Source organism: Apodemus sylvaticus, chromosome 2, assembly GCF_947179515.1.
Source record: "Apodemus sylvaticus chromosome 2, mApoSyl1.1, whole genome shotgun sequence".
Taxonomy (NCBI): Eukaryota; Metazoa; Chordata; class Mammalia; order Rodentia; family Muridae; genus Apodemus; species Apodemus sylvaticus.
In genome coordinates this window covers 101,532,279-101,545,031 of record NC_067473.1, presented here as the reverse complement: position 1 = coordinate 101,545,031, position 12,753 = coordinate 101,532,279, and the positions used below count along the sequence as shown (strand labels likewise).

The window sequence follows — 12,753 nt, the reverse complement described above, 5'->3', positions numbered from 1 at the left end:
AGCAAGCCTAATCCTAGCCGAATCCTCTTGCCACCTTTTTCCCTTTTTTTTGGAGCCAAGATCTTACTACATAGCTCTGGCTGTCCTGAAACTTGAGATGTAACCAATCTGGCCTCAAGCTCAGAGATCCACGACCCCCCTTTGCCTTACAAATGGTAGGACTAAAGGCATGTGCTACCACACCAGGCTCTTTTTACCTTTTTTTAATGCTGAAGCTCCAAACCAGGGCCTCTTGCATGCTACAGAGTCTGTGTGCTCTTACTACAACAGTGACTTAATGCACATTGGGAATTTCCTTAAGCAAATACACAGAAGCTGAAATGGGTTAGGAATATACACGTCTTCACATCAACTGCTAAACAAATGGTCTCTGGTATCTTCCTACTGATATTAATGCTCCGGGTATATACACTAGATGGCCTCTATCACTTCACTCTCAGACGGCTGCACCATCTTTTTTTTTTTGGGAGACAGGGTTTCTCTGTGTAGCCCTGGCTGTTCTGGTACTCACTGTGTAGACCAGGCTGGCCTCGAACTCAGAAATCTGCCTGCCTCTGCCTCCCAAGTGCTGGGATTACAGGCATGCGCCAGAACCGCCCTGCCGACTGTAGCATCTTAATGTTATGCTTTTGAAACAAGGTCTCACTATGTAGCCCTAACTGTCTTTGAACTCACTATGTGGACCAGAGTAGCTTCAAACCAGGCTGGATCCTCCTGCCACTGCCTCCCAAGTACTAGGACTAAGGTATATTATAGGAGTAATGCTGGTATTCTATCTGCTGTGGCTGTGACAGAGAGAAAACAACACCCTATACACTGACATATGCTAGAAGCACTGGGATTGAAAGCTTGGAGCTGAAGCAGGTTTATTAGTTGATTAGATACTAAAATCCAGAAAGAAAATGGCAATCAGTTATACTTACTCATCCCTTTCCATCCAGGAGTGATGTCTGGAGTGATACTGTCCAGCTCTTTTCTAAAGTCATCCCTTGCTTGGACCACAAGATCATGATACTGAGACACCACCTTAGCCTCTGACTGAGCGGTCTGGACCTAAGCAGATACAAGGGGTCTCTGGCTGAATGGAACAAAAACCACCATCTACACTCTAAGAAACCAATCTAGCTGGGGAGTACAAACAATAAACAGAAACCTGAAGCTCAGAAAATACAAACTAATTTGTCTTTTTAATACAAATTGTTTTGTGAAAGCATGTATGTGTTATACCTGGGTTTATGTGTATGTGTATTCATGCAGCACAGTATGTGAGTAGACATCAGAGGACATCTTGAGAGAATCAGTTCTCTCCTTCCACTGAGACCCCAAAATCCAATTCAGATCATCATATTCAGAGGCAAGTGCCCTTATACTGCTACAAGCCATGTGACACAAATTTTAAAAGTAGTTAAAAATGATACTTTATTTATTTATGTGTTTATTTATTTATGTGTTTATTTATGTACGTGAGATTTATTTATGTGTTTATTTATGTACGTGAGTGTTCTATTTGTATGCATGTGTGTATGACAGAAGAAGGCATCACATGCTATCATAGATGGTTGTGAACCACCATGTATTTGCTGGGAACTGAACTCAGGATCTCTGTTACATGCTCTTAAGTGGTGATCCATCTTCCCAGCCCCATACTTTTATAATGAATACTTTATAATAAAAAACTTAAAAGAGATAGTAAGAATCATTTTCCTGAACTCTTAAAAATGTTTTAACAGATACTTTAAAATACAAGACATTACAAAGACTTCCAAACCATACCTTTTTGACGACATTATCCAGATCAACTATCATGCTGTGAAGTTTCCCCTCTGCAGCAGTTATATGAGGGGTGGCTCCAGCAATCTCTCTTTTCTTTGCATCTTCAATTATAGTTTTCATCTTCTCTAACTCTTCTCTGTGGAGAAAAAAAAATTAACACTTCGTATAATTGTAACTAACTTTATTAAAGAGTTTTGAAGTGAGTATAACACATGAATGTTCTCTGGCCATGGTCCATGAGCACTTCAGGCTTTGGAACAAAAGACCTCTGTCAGTTTTTGAGTCTGAACTTAGCTGTGCTTTCTGTCAGCTTGACCCAAGCTAGAGTTATCTAGGAAGGAACCTCAGATGAGAGCATTATCTCATCTGACTGGCCTGTCGTCAAGCCTGGGAAGCATTGTCTTGATGGAGGATTGATGCTGAAGAGCTCAGCCTACTGTGGGTGGGGGGCCATCCCTGGACAGCTGGCCCTGGGTTACAAGAAACCAGGCTGAAGCAGCCATGGGGAACAGTGGTAAGGCAGGACTTCCCCCCCACTCTGCTTCAGCTCCACCTCCAGGTTCCTGCCTTGACCTCCCTCAGGGATGGGCTGGGACTGAGCTCCAGAAAAACAAGCTGCTTTTGGTCATAGCCTTTATGACCAGACTAAGATACTAGTTTGTATGTTGACACAAGAAGCAAACCAAGATACTAGCTAGGCTTTGCCAATTTGTAGGAAAAAAGATCAAAGTAGCAGACAGTTCAATAAATTAACTGCTTTTGTAGTGCTGGCAAATTGTTACGATATGCATTCTGAATTTTGATATAACTACACCGAGAATCTCACTAAAATCTGGAAATTAGAACAAAACTGTGATAACTGTGTAGACACATATAATCTAAGCAACAATCCAATGCACACCTGAATTTTATATGAGCTCCTTTATATAAATTTCTACTCATTTTATTTTAGCTTAATTGTAATTCATACAGTTCCTTCTCTTAAATCTTCCTGGGGCCAGTTCAGAGCATGTACTGGTGGTGAAGTGAGGGGATGGTTTCTCTGCAGAGAAAGTCCAGCCCAAAGAATGCCCCCAGGAGAGGCCCTGATTACTTGTTGCCGTCCGTGAGTAATTACTTGGCTTTGAGCAGGGCATCAGCAGCTTCATCGACCGCCTTCCTTCGCTCCTTCAGTGCACCCTCCACTGTTCGCCACTGGGCTGACTTCTTCTCACCTGCAATCTAAACAAAATGTTAAATTATGTAAATATAATTAATTGCTCTCACTGTCATGCAACAACAGGTCAAGATAAATACAGAATTCTGTGCCATTAAATTCAGGGGGAAAATTATACATAAGTCTACCCAGCCTGCTCTTTATAGGGCATTCTAAGATAAGACAACATAACTGACTCCAGAACTCTCTTTCAGCACCAATTTTCCAGGCAATACTCCCTCTGACATCTAATATAGTCTCCATTTTAAAGTCAATGCTTTTGTTGTTGCTGTTGTTTTGGATTTGTTTTTTTCGAGACAGGGTTTCTCTGTATGGCCCTGGCTGTCCTGGAACTCACTCTGTAGACCAGGCTGGCCTCGAACTCAGAAATCCACCTGCTTCTGCCTCCCAGAGTGCTGGGATTACAGGTGTGTGCCACCACCGCCCGGCTCAAAGCCAATGCTCTTAATATAGAGATAACTTTTACTGCACTGGACCAATGTAGCAATCTTGAGCTTCTTAGATTCAATTTTAAGTCCTTAACTCCAAAACATTACAAAGACATTCCTTTACATTACGACACTTTGAAAAAATTATTTAAAATTGTATAAAATAGTAACTAAGGTCTAATGATAAGATTAATAAACACCCCCAATTTAATATTGAGGAACATAAACACTTCAAACAATATAAAAATACTACAATGCAATATGGAAAAATAACCTTGCCTTATATTACAGAATTCTTCATAATAGACTTGTAAAAATATAAACATAAATGACAAAGATGTACCTTCCTAGTTGAAGGCAATTCAGGTTTACAGAGGTTCAGAGAAAAAGAGCCCCATAACAGGTACAGTCAGGTCAAGTTTAGCTGTTTCCCACCACTACTCTGAGAAAAATAACTGGGGACCAGAAGGACAGTCTAGCAGATAAAAGAGGTTGTTGCACAACCTGACAACTTGAAATCTATATAAATAAGCTAGACACAGTGGTATGCATCTGTAATACCAGCATTCCTACACAGAGACAAGAGGCAGAAACAGAAGAATCATCTGAAAGCTAATGGGGCACCTAGCCTAGAGAAGATACTGACAAGAACCAGAGATATACTGGCTCAATAAAGTACAAGGAAGGAACTGATTCCTTGAAGTTGTCTTCTGACCTCTATACATACACCATGGCACAGACACACCCATACTCACACAAACTTACCATACATACGCACAATAACAAAAGAATGTTATATATTATAGACCACAGGTCCACAAACAGCTTTACTAAAACAATAAGAAGTTGGAATGCATTTACAACATTTATAAAGATGTGTCAGGCATGGTGGCACACATCTTTGATCTGAACACTTAGGAACCTAAGGCCCAAGGATCACACATTTGTCTGGTGTACATAGAGAGTTCTAGGCAAGATAGTCACACATAATAAGATACTATCCCCTCAAAACAAGCCCCCCCCCCCCGCAAAAAAACAAAAACAAAAACAAACAAAAAACAAACAAAAAACCCACAAACAAACAAACCTATAAAAATGTACTATGAAAGGGCACAGTAGTATGTTGACACAGGAAGATTATACGTTTGAAACTGGTGGGGGCTACACAGTAAGACTACCTCAGAAAAAATAAAACTAAAATTTTAAAATGTGGTTAGAGAGATTATTTAATTGGCAGAGTGCTTGCTGGCATACACAAATCCTAGGGTTCCATCCCCAGCAGCACATAAAGCCAGACATGGTGGCACATGCCTGCAATCCAACATTCAAGATACAGAAACAGGAGAATCAGAAGTAAAGGTCATCCTCAGTTACACAGCAAGTTCGAGGCCATCCTTTAATACAGGAGACCCTGTCTCAAACAAAAAAGTAAGCGTAAATAAAAACAGGTTTATTCAGTGAAAATTGTTGTTAAAAAAGTAATGTTTAAAACAATTGAAAACTGTCTTTACAGATATTGTAATAACAGGGCTAACCCCCCACTTCATTAATTGCCTCTGTAAGGACTCTTCAGAGTCAGCGTGCACCCTCCCTAGAGGGCAATACTCCATGCTGCTCCACTCCAAAGCCAACTGCCGCTGTCCCTCTGAACAACAGCCATCCAGTGCATCCGACTCCAGGGACATTCCAGTCCTCCACACCCACGGAAGGAGCATGACCATCACCTGACCGCTTTCCCATTTTGCTGACTAAACTGTGATAGCTACACTTCTCCTGTGAACTTCAAACTTTTAAGTTTTTTCCATTTATTTGTTTGTTTATTTATTTATTTATTTATTTATTTATTTTGTTTTTTGTCGAGAAGGCTTTTATGTATAACAGCCCTGGCTGATCTGAAAAACACTTTGTAGACCATGTTGGCCTCAAATTCAGAGAGTTAGCCTGCCTCCGCCTGGGATTAAAGGTCTGTGCCACCATGACCAGCCACTTTTTAAGTGCTCCAGTATTTATTTATTTTTATTTTTAGCTTATTTATGTATGTGAGTACATACACTTACATACAAATACACTTATTTGCAAGTACACCTGCACTTCAGAAGAAGGCATCAATCAGATCCTACTATAGATGGTTATACCTACCTACCTGTATTTGCTAGGAATTGAACTCAGGACCTCTAGAAGAGCAGACAAGTGCTCTTAAAGTCATATCCAACTCTCTGGTGGATTAATAACACACAATGCATCATGCGTGATCCTGGAACACAGTAACAGCTGGCAAACTCACTTTCCTATCACCCTGAGCTTCAGTCTTAATGTTAATGTTCCAATGCTTACTCCACTTTAGTACTGAGACATGTTTTCACATACTGAAACTCAAAGGAAATTTGCCGAGTCCCAGTAATAATTCAGAAATCTAAATTATTTTTAAGCGTTTAAATTATTTTTAAGCGTTTAAATTATTTTTAAGCGTTTAAACATTAAAATATGTTGTATGTGTGCTATATAAGGAGTTGTATTACTATTTCTTAAACATCATTCTAAAATATCAAAAATTTAAAGTTTATTTAAAGAAATGTCTGGGTGTGCCAGGTGATGATGGTGCACACCTTTAATCTCAGGCCTTAGAAGGCAGAGGCAGGCAGAGCTCAAGGTGGCTTGATTACAGAGTAAATTATAGGACAGGCAGAGCTAAACAGAGAAACCCTTTCTCAAAAGATAGCAATAAAAAGTAATTAACTTTTAATATTAATTTAATATTTTATATATAATTTAATATTTTAATTTTATATATAGTTAATTTAGTATTTTTATTAATATAATTTAATACCTTTTAAAAGGTAACAAAAAACATGTGGAAGGAGTAGTAAAAAAAAAAAAAAAAAAAAAAAGAAAAGCAAATCTAAACTATCTCAAGCCAGGTGAGAGTGTGGACACAGAGTAGTCCTAGCACTTTTCAAGTAGAGACAGAAAGAAGTAAGTTCATCTTCAGCTACAGTGAGTTCATTACCAGCCTGTGATATATGAGACTCTGTCTCAAGCAAAACAATAAAATTAAATAAAAGTAGTTTATTTAAAATAAATGAAAACACTGTTTAAAATTTGAAAATTATGGAGGCTAGAGAGATGGCTCAGCAGTTAAGAACACTGACTGCTCTTTCAGACGTCCTGAGTTCAATTCCCAGCAACCACATGGTGGCTCTCAACCATCTGTAATAGGATCCAATGCCCTCTTCTGGTGTGTCTGAAGACAGCTACCGTGTACTCATATGTATAAAATAAATAAATGTGGCCCATTCTTTAAAAATTAAAAAAACTGAATTATACATTTTACTGATGACATTACTAACAAGTCTTATTATCAGCTACATAGTAAATTTAGTATCAGCGTGAATTACATGAGACCCTGTCTCAAAAACAAACCCCTGAATTCTCATACTGTTTAACAGTGCTGTGGTTCATTTAAAACATATCTGAAGATTTTTCTCAGCTAGCACACACCTGTGATATCCCTACTTAGGAGGCTTATGCAAGAAGATCACTGCATGTCACTGCCAGTCTGACCTCCTTAATGCAGGCTAGTCTGAAATACAGTGAGAAGATTCTGACTTAAAGATATAGAAGGAAAAAGGAAGGAAAGTTTTCACAGACTGTCTTTACTGTATGAGAAAGTCCGTATCACACAGAAGCAGCCAGTCTATTGCAGAGGTCAATCCTTCCTTGTCGCACCTCAGAATTGTCCATAGCTGTTTTCAGTATGCTGGAGTGTGCCTTGACAGCCTGAACTGCAGCATTCTGGGCTGTAATAGTCTGCAGAGTGACAGACGCAGTCCGGTTCAGAGCATCTTCTAAACTCTTGGCTAGAGCTAAAAAAAAAGAAAGAACAGTTAAAAACAAATCCTCTTTACAAAAGGCTTTAAACTTCTAGTCTTCTCCTAGAGGTATTCCATATTCTAGCACAATTCATAAAAAACATCAAACAAACTCTACGTAGAACCCAATTTTAGGAAAGCCTAAGTCTCTTAAAGTACGAGAGTGGAGGTATGGGTGGGACTTAGTTACAGGAATGTCAGAGCACTTGCTGCTCCTGTAGAGGACAAGGGCTTTGGTTCCTGGCAGCTCAGAACTCCGTCTAACTCTACTCCCAGTTTAACATCCTCTTCAGGTATCAGATACAACATATACATACATACAGGCAAGCATTCACACAGATAAGAAAAAAAAAATCAATATATCTTTTAGAAAATAAGTACAGATGGTAGAACTGTCTTATTTTCACTTTTATAAATGTCTGAATTTTCCAAATTAAAGGTTGTTTAGGGAAAAAAAAATCTTAGAAAGGCTAACAAATCAAATAGAGAAAGGTTTAGAAGGTTCTGAAGGGTACACATGTAGCCATCATCATTAGCTTTTTCATTTTATAAAAAATCAGACTCACCAGGAAAAAAAAAAGTACCCATTCTCACCTTCTCAGCAAGAGGAGAAAACCCATAAGTCCTATGTCTGAGATACAAGGAAATAACAAATCAAAGAGAAAGAAAACATGCCAACAAGAAAGTACAAAAAAAGCTGTGTGTGGTGGTGCTGATTGTAACCCTAGCAGAGGCAGCAGGACAACCACACATGACACAGCAAACCCTTATCTCAAGCAAGGCCGATGAGATGGCTCGGCAGATATGAGCCTGACAGCCTGACTTCAATCCCTGGAACACACATGGTGCAAATAACTCCCAGGTTGTCTCTGACTTCCACATATACTTGCCATGGTACCTGTGGCCCGACACATACAAATATATGTGTAATTAATAAATAAATAAATATATACATACATGCATGCATATATACATGCAATTTAAAAAAAACTTTATCCAAAACAAAGAAGCAAAATCAATCAAGTAACAACAACACAACAAAAAACCTAAAAGAAGGCTTAGAATGAACAGTTTCCCCACAAAAGCACACAAGAAATAAACACCAAATGTTAAAGTCTGCCCTCCTCCTCCTCTTCTTAACATCAAGGGTGGGCATGTGCATACAAATAAGAAAGCCAATAAGGAAAAAAAACACCAAGAACGTGAGATCAAACTGCAACGTATCAAGAAAGCAAGAGAGAGGAGGAAAAATGCAGTCCCTGGCTCTTGGGTTAGGCTCTTTTAATGGTGGGCATCCAAGACCTGACAGCAGTAGACCACACAGAAATGAGACTGTCACCACAATGTTACCTTTAGACATCTATTGACTGTGCTCTAATCCTTGATTAAAATAAAAGAGTACACATGTATACACAGTTTTAAGGTTTGAAGGAAAATTAAGGGGCAAAAGCCAAGATGCTAATTTTTTTTTCAGTTTACCTAAATCAAATCAAGAAGATGTAGACCAACCCCAGAGACCAGCTAAAGCAGCAGACTCCGCATCTCCAATTTATAATTTAAATCAAGGTACTCATGGGACATAAGAATGAAAAGTGGGTAGAGAACATGAATCCACATGTAATCTTACACCTGAGAAGACTGAGCCAAAAGGATTGTGAGGTCAAGGCCATCCTGGGCTACAGTGCTCTATACAGTAAGGTCAAAGACAGCCTGAGCTACACATGGCAAAATGTAACCGAGACAGATGGAGTGGTGGGGGGGGGGGGGGAGGAAACATATTAACATCACTGACAACTGACAAATGAGAAAGTGCAAAACATCTCACTGAGTTTTTTTTTTTTTTTTTTACTTATTTAGTATTTTCAGCTATCTATAACAAGGCCAAGAATGAAAGACAACACACACAATTAAAGTAACTCAAGTCCAGTAGGGCTTCTGCTAATGCCCTAGACCTAAGGCAGGATCCTTCCCCATCTACTTTCTTTCTCATAACAGCAGTGCCTTAGCACAGGGTAGAGCCAATAAGGTGCCAAGAAAACAGAGCCAGATGCAGCAGCAGTAAAAACAAGTGATGTGGTCAGAGAGAAAATTCACAATAGCTCCTAGAGAATTTGAAAGGAACTTCCTGTTCAGCAAAAAGCTCTTTATACCCCGTTATTTCAACAGTCACTGACACACAGCACACAGTGCAATGCGACAGCCTGCATCCCCTGTACAAGGAGTGTCTATGTAATAGCAGGCTGGGGAAATGGCTCCGTGAGCAAAATGCTGCTCAAGCATAGGTGCCTGAGGTCAGATCCCCACCACCTACGCGAAAGCTGGGCACTGCAGCAAGTACATCTACAACCACAGGGCTGGGGGAGAGACTCAGACGGATTAGCGGGCGGTGGTGGTGCACGCCTGTAATCCCAGCACTCTGGGAGGCAGAGGCAGGCAGATTTCTGAGTTCGAGGCCAGCCTGGTCTACAGAGTGAGTTCCAGGACAGCCAGAGCTATACAGAGAAATTCTGTCTCGAAAAAACCAAAAAAACAAAAAACAAAAATAACAGAGAGAGAGAGAGAGAGAGAGAGAGAGACTCAGACAGATCCTGGGGGCCACCAGCTTATCAGTCTAGCCCAGAAGTTCTCAAACTTCCTAATGCTTCAGCGCCATATTACAGTTCTTCATATTGTAGTAACCCCCAACCATAGCTGTAGTTTTGCTACCATTATGAATCAGATATAAATATCTGATATGCAGAAGGCCTATGGTGATCCCTAAAGGGGTCATGACCCACAGGTCTTGAGAACTTCTAGTCTAGCAGAAACAGCAAGCTTAAGGTTCAATGGGCAATCTTGTCTCAAAAAATCTAAAGTCAATTTCTGAGTTCTATTCACAGATGAGTGAACTTACACACACACACACACACACACACACACACAAGAGGAAATGCACTTGTTTTGCTGAAGACTAGCAACATCAGAACACCCTCTTTCCTATACATACATATATAAGAATTAAAGGCTGAAATAATCCATTTCTGTTTTCTGAAGTTGTAAGATCGCTTCATCTAGAAATAAAATGGATTCAGAATCTTCACCAACACACCGTCAAAAGAACTTGTTACCTGGGTAAGAACAGTTTAGTTGGAGAGAGCACAGATGATGAAATGACAGTGAGACTTAAGCAGTGACAATACGGAAACCAAAGAAACCCCAACAGCTACTGGACCACAACTTGGGCTAACGGATGAAGAGAGCACTGAGGAAGACTTGATTTACATACACTCCATCTCAACTTGCTCTTGCTTTTCCTGTTGGGCTAGGCGAGCTGCAACTTCTTCAGGTGGTCGCTCCCTTACAGAAGATGAGACTGCTTCCTCTTGCAGCAAAAGTGAACAAGAGGAAAGCAAATTTCAACAGATTTTTAACAGTTAACAGGGATACAAAGAAAGCAATGACATCAACAAAAAGTGGTGAGGACTCTAAATTCATGGATTCCAAAGAAAATAAGGGATTCATTCTTAACATATGAATCAATTTGGATTTAGAAGTTATTAAAGTCTTCCTAGGCAAGTTTGAAGGCTGGAAACTAGTCTAAGTACACATTTCCAGTTATCTATGGGCTGCCTAGGCAATAATACAATTCTGGTGAGCAAAACATCTATAGCGCAATATAAATAATTAAACTACCTGTGGTTTCAGATGTAGATTTTCCTTCGTTAGTGTTGGGACATTCGGTTTTTATAGTGTCCTCATGCTGAACCGCAGGGGCCGGCACCGATAGTGTGTCACCTGCTGCAGAAATAATTTGAGCTGCCCCTGTAGATGCTATAAATACATGTTATGCATGATGCTCATACTGCTGCTACCCGTACGAGGGAAATTAGGGCTGAGCACTTTGCACTGTACTACTTAAACATACAAATACTTCTACTGCCCTGTGTTTGAGTAAAAAACAGAAACAGAAAATTGACAAAGGTTGACACAAAGTCTTCTCACTGCCTACAGACACTTCAATGTGTATTACCTCAAGAAAGAATTCTAGTAACAGTGATAACTCTAAGCACAGAGAAGTGAACATCAGAAACACATCAAAAAGAACAATGGAATAAAAAGGACTGTGTCAAAGGAGGAGAGACAAGAAAGAGATTTGGCAGAGGGTCTCTAACCATTCTGAAGAGATGAAGAAGACATGAAAGATGTGAAAAAGATGACAGTTCCAAACACAGAGAAGAGTATGTTCACAGTGAAGATAGTGTGAAGAAAAGAATTCATTAAAAAAAAAATCACTTCAGAAATGACAGTTTTAAGAAAGATTAATTTATAAACAAAAATGTTGATAGAAGAGGAAAAACAATTTTAGAGATGAAATGGGTAGGAAAACATTAAAATGAGACAAATTTTGTTTTAAGAATTAAAAGTTCTCATTCAAAAGATCTCTCTTAAGATATACACAGGATAAAAGGCTGGGTATCAGATAAAGGAAAAAAGGATTAAAGTTAACTGCTAATCAAAATTCATGTCCACTCAAGCACGGAAACCCACAGGGGAAACCAGATGACTTTCCAGTGAAGGACAGTCGCTCCTCTAACTTTAAACACGCAGACATTAAGACAATTCCTCCCATTGCTCACACAAGTACCTGCTGAGGCTGGAGTGTCTCCCTTCTTTTTCTGGGTCTGGGCCACGGGCAGCTTGGAGTCTTTCATCACCTCTGATACGCTGGAGATTTTTAGTGGACCAGACTGAAGCTTAGAAAGGGAAATGCTTAAAATTTAGGATATAATGTTGTCTTTAAAAGGGAACATATAGCAATATTCTTTAAAGGTCAGGTTATCAACATTTTGCAATATATTCAATAGAAAGAAATTGTCATTACTACAAAAAAAATTCTAAAAACTTAATTTCAATAGACTAGACCAGGTTTTAGCACTACCAAAGGCTTCTTCGGGATAGATAATAGATCACGTGATACATTACCATCCCTTCCAATGCCATTCCTCTTACATAACTAACATTATTATGAAGGCTATTTCCACCTAGAGCCATTTCTTTTTTTTTAATAAAATTATAGTTTTCTGGGTGCATTCAGGTAGGAACAAATGACTGATGACAGGCCTGGAGTAAAGCTGAACATTTGTTTGTTGTTTCTTTTATTGCCAAGATGCAATTACACATGACAGGTTTGTAAGCAGTAACTGCTTTCCTTTCCTAATTAAAGCCAGACTAACTTAAGGTACTACTGTTTATTAATGAGACTATGAGATTTGCTGGGGAAAATGAAGAAATAATGATAACTGTTGTTCACCACTCCTGTCCCCCTATTTATTAATGACTAGAGCCGACAGTGGGTCACACAGTCCTAGATGATTAAACAGAAATGATTTAAAACTTTGTCACAGAAACTAGAAAAAATACCCATTTTCTTTGAATTAGGCTGCTTTCTTAAAAATCTGAATATTATTATGTCTTTGGGTATTGTGCC

The 12,753-nt window shown here is 39.2% G+C and overlaps 1 protein-coding gene across 6 annotated transcripts in view; it reads right to left on the bottom strand.

Moving 5' to 3' along the window:
• The window catches only part of Immt (inner membrane mitochondrial protein), a 39,431-nt gene that overhangs the window by 9,809 nt on the left and 16,869 nt on the right, over positions 1 to 12,753 (bottom strand). Inside the window, exons 4-10 of one of the 6 annotated variants that reach the window (XM_052173898.1) lie at positions 11,911 to 12,019; positions 10,959 to 11,096; positions 10,552 to 10,647; positions 7,144 to 7,280; positions 2,891 to 2,994; positions 1,774 to 1,909; positions 924 to 1,053 (exon numbers count right to left, since the gene is read on the bottom strand). In XM_052173898.1, the coding sequence (XP_052029858.1) occupies positions 924 to 1,053; positions 1,774 to 1,909; positions 2,891 to 2,994; positions 7,144 to 7,280; positions 10,552 to 10,647; positions 10,959 to 11,096; positions 11,911 to 12,019 (850 nt within the window). The remainder of the gene's footprint in view (positions 1 to 923; positions 1,054 to 1,773; positions 1,910 to 2,890; positions 2,995 to 7,143; positions 7,281 to 10,551; positions 10,648 to 10,958; positions 11,097 to 11,910; positions 12,020 to 12,753) is intronic. The other 5 variants (XM_052173899.1, XM_052173900.1, XM_052173901.1 and 2 more) reach the window with 5 other exon arrangements.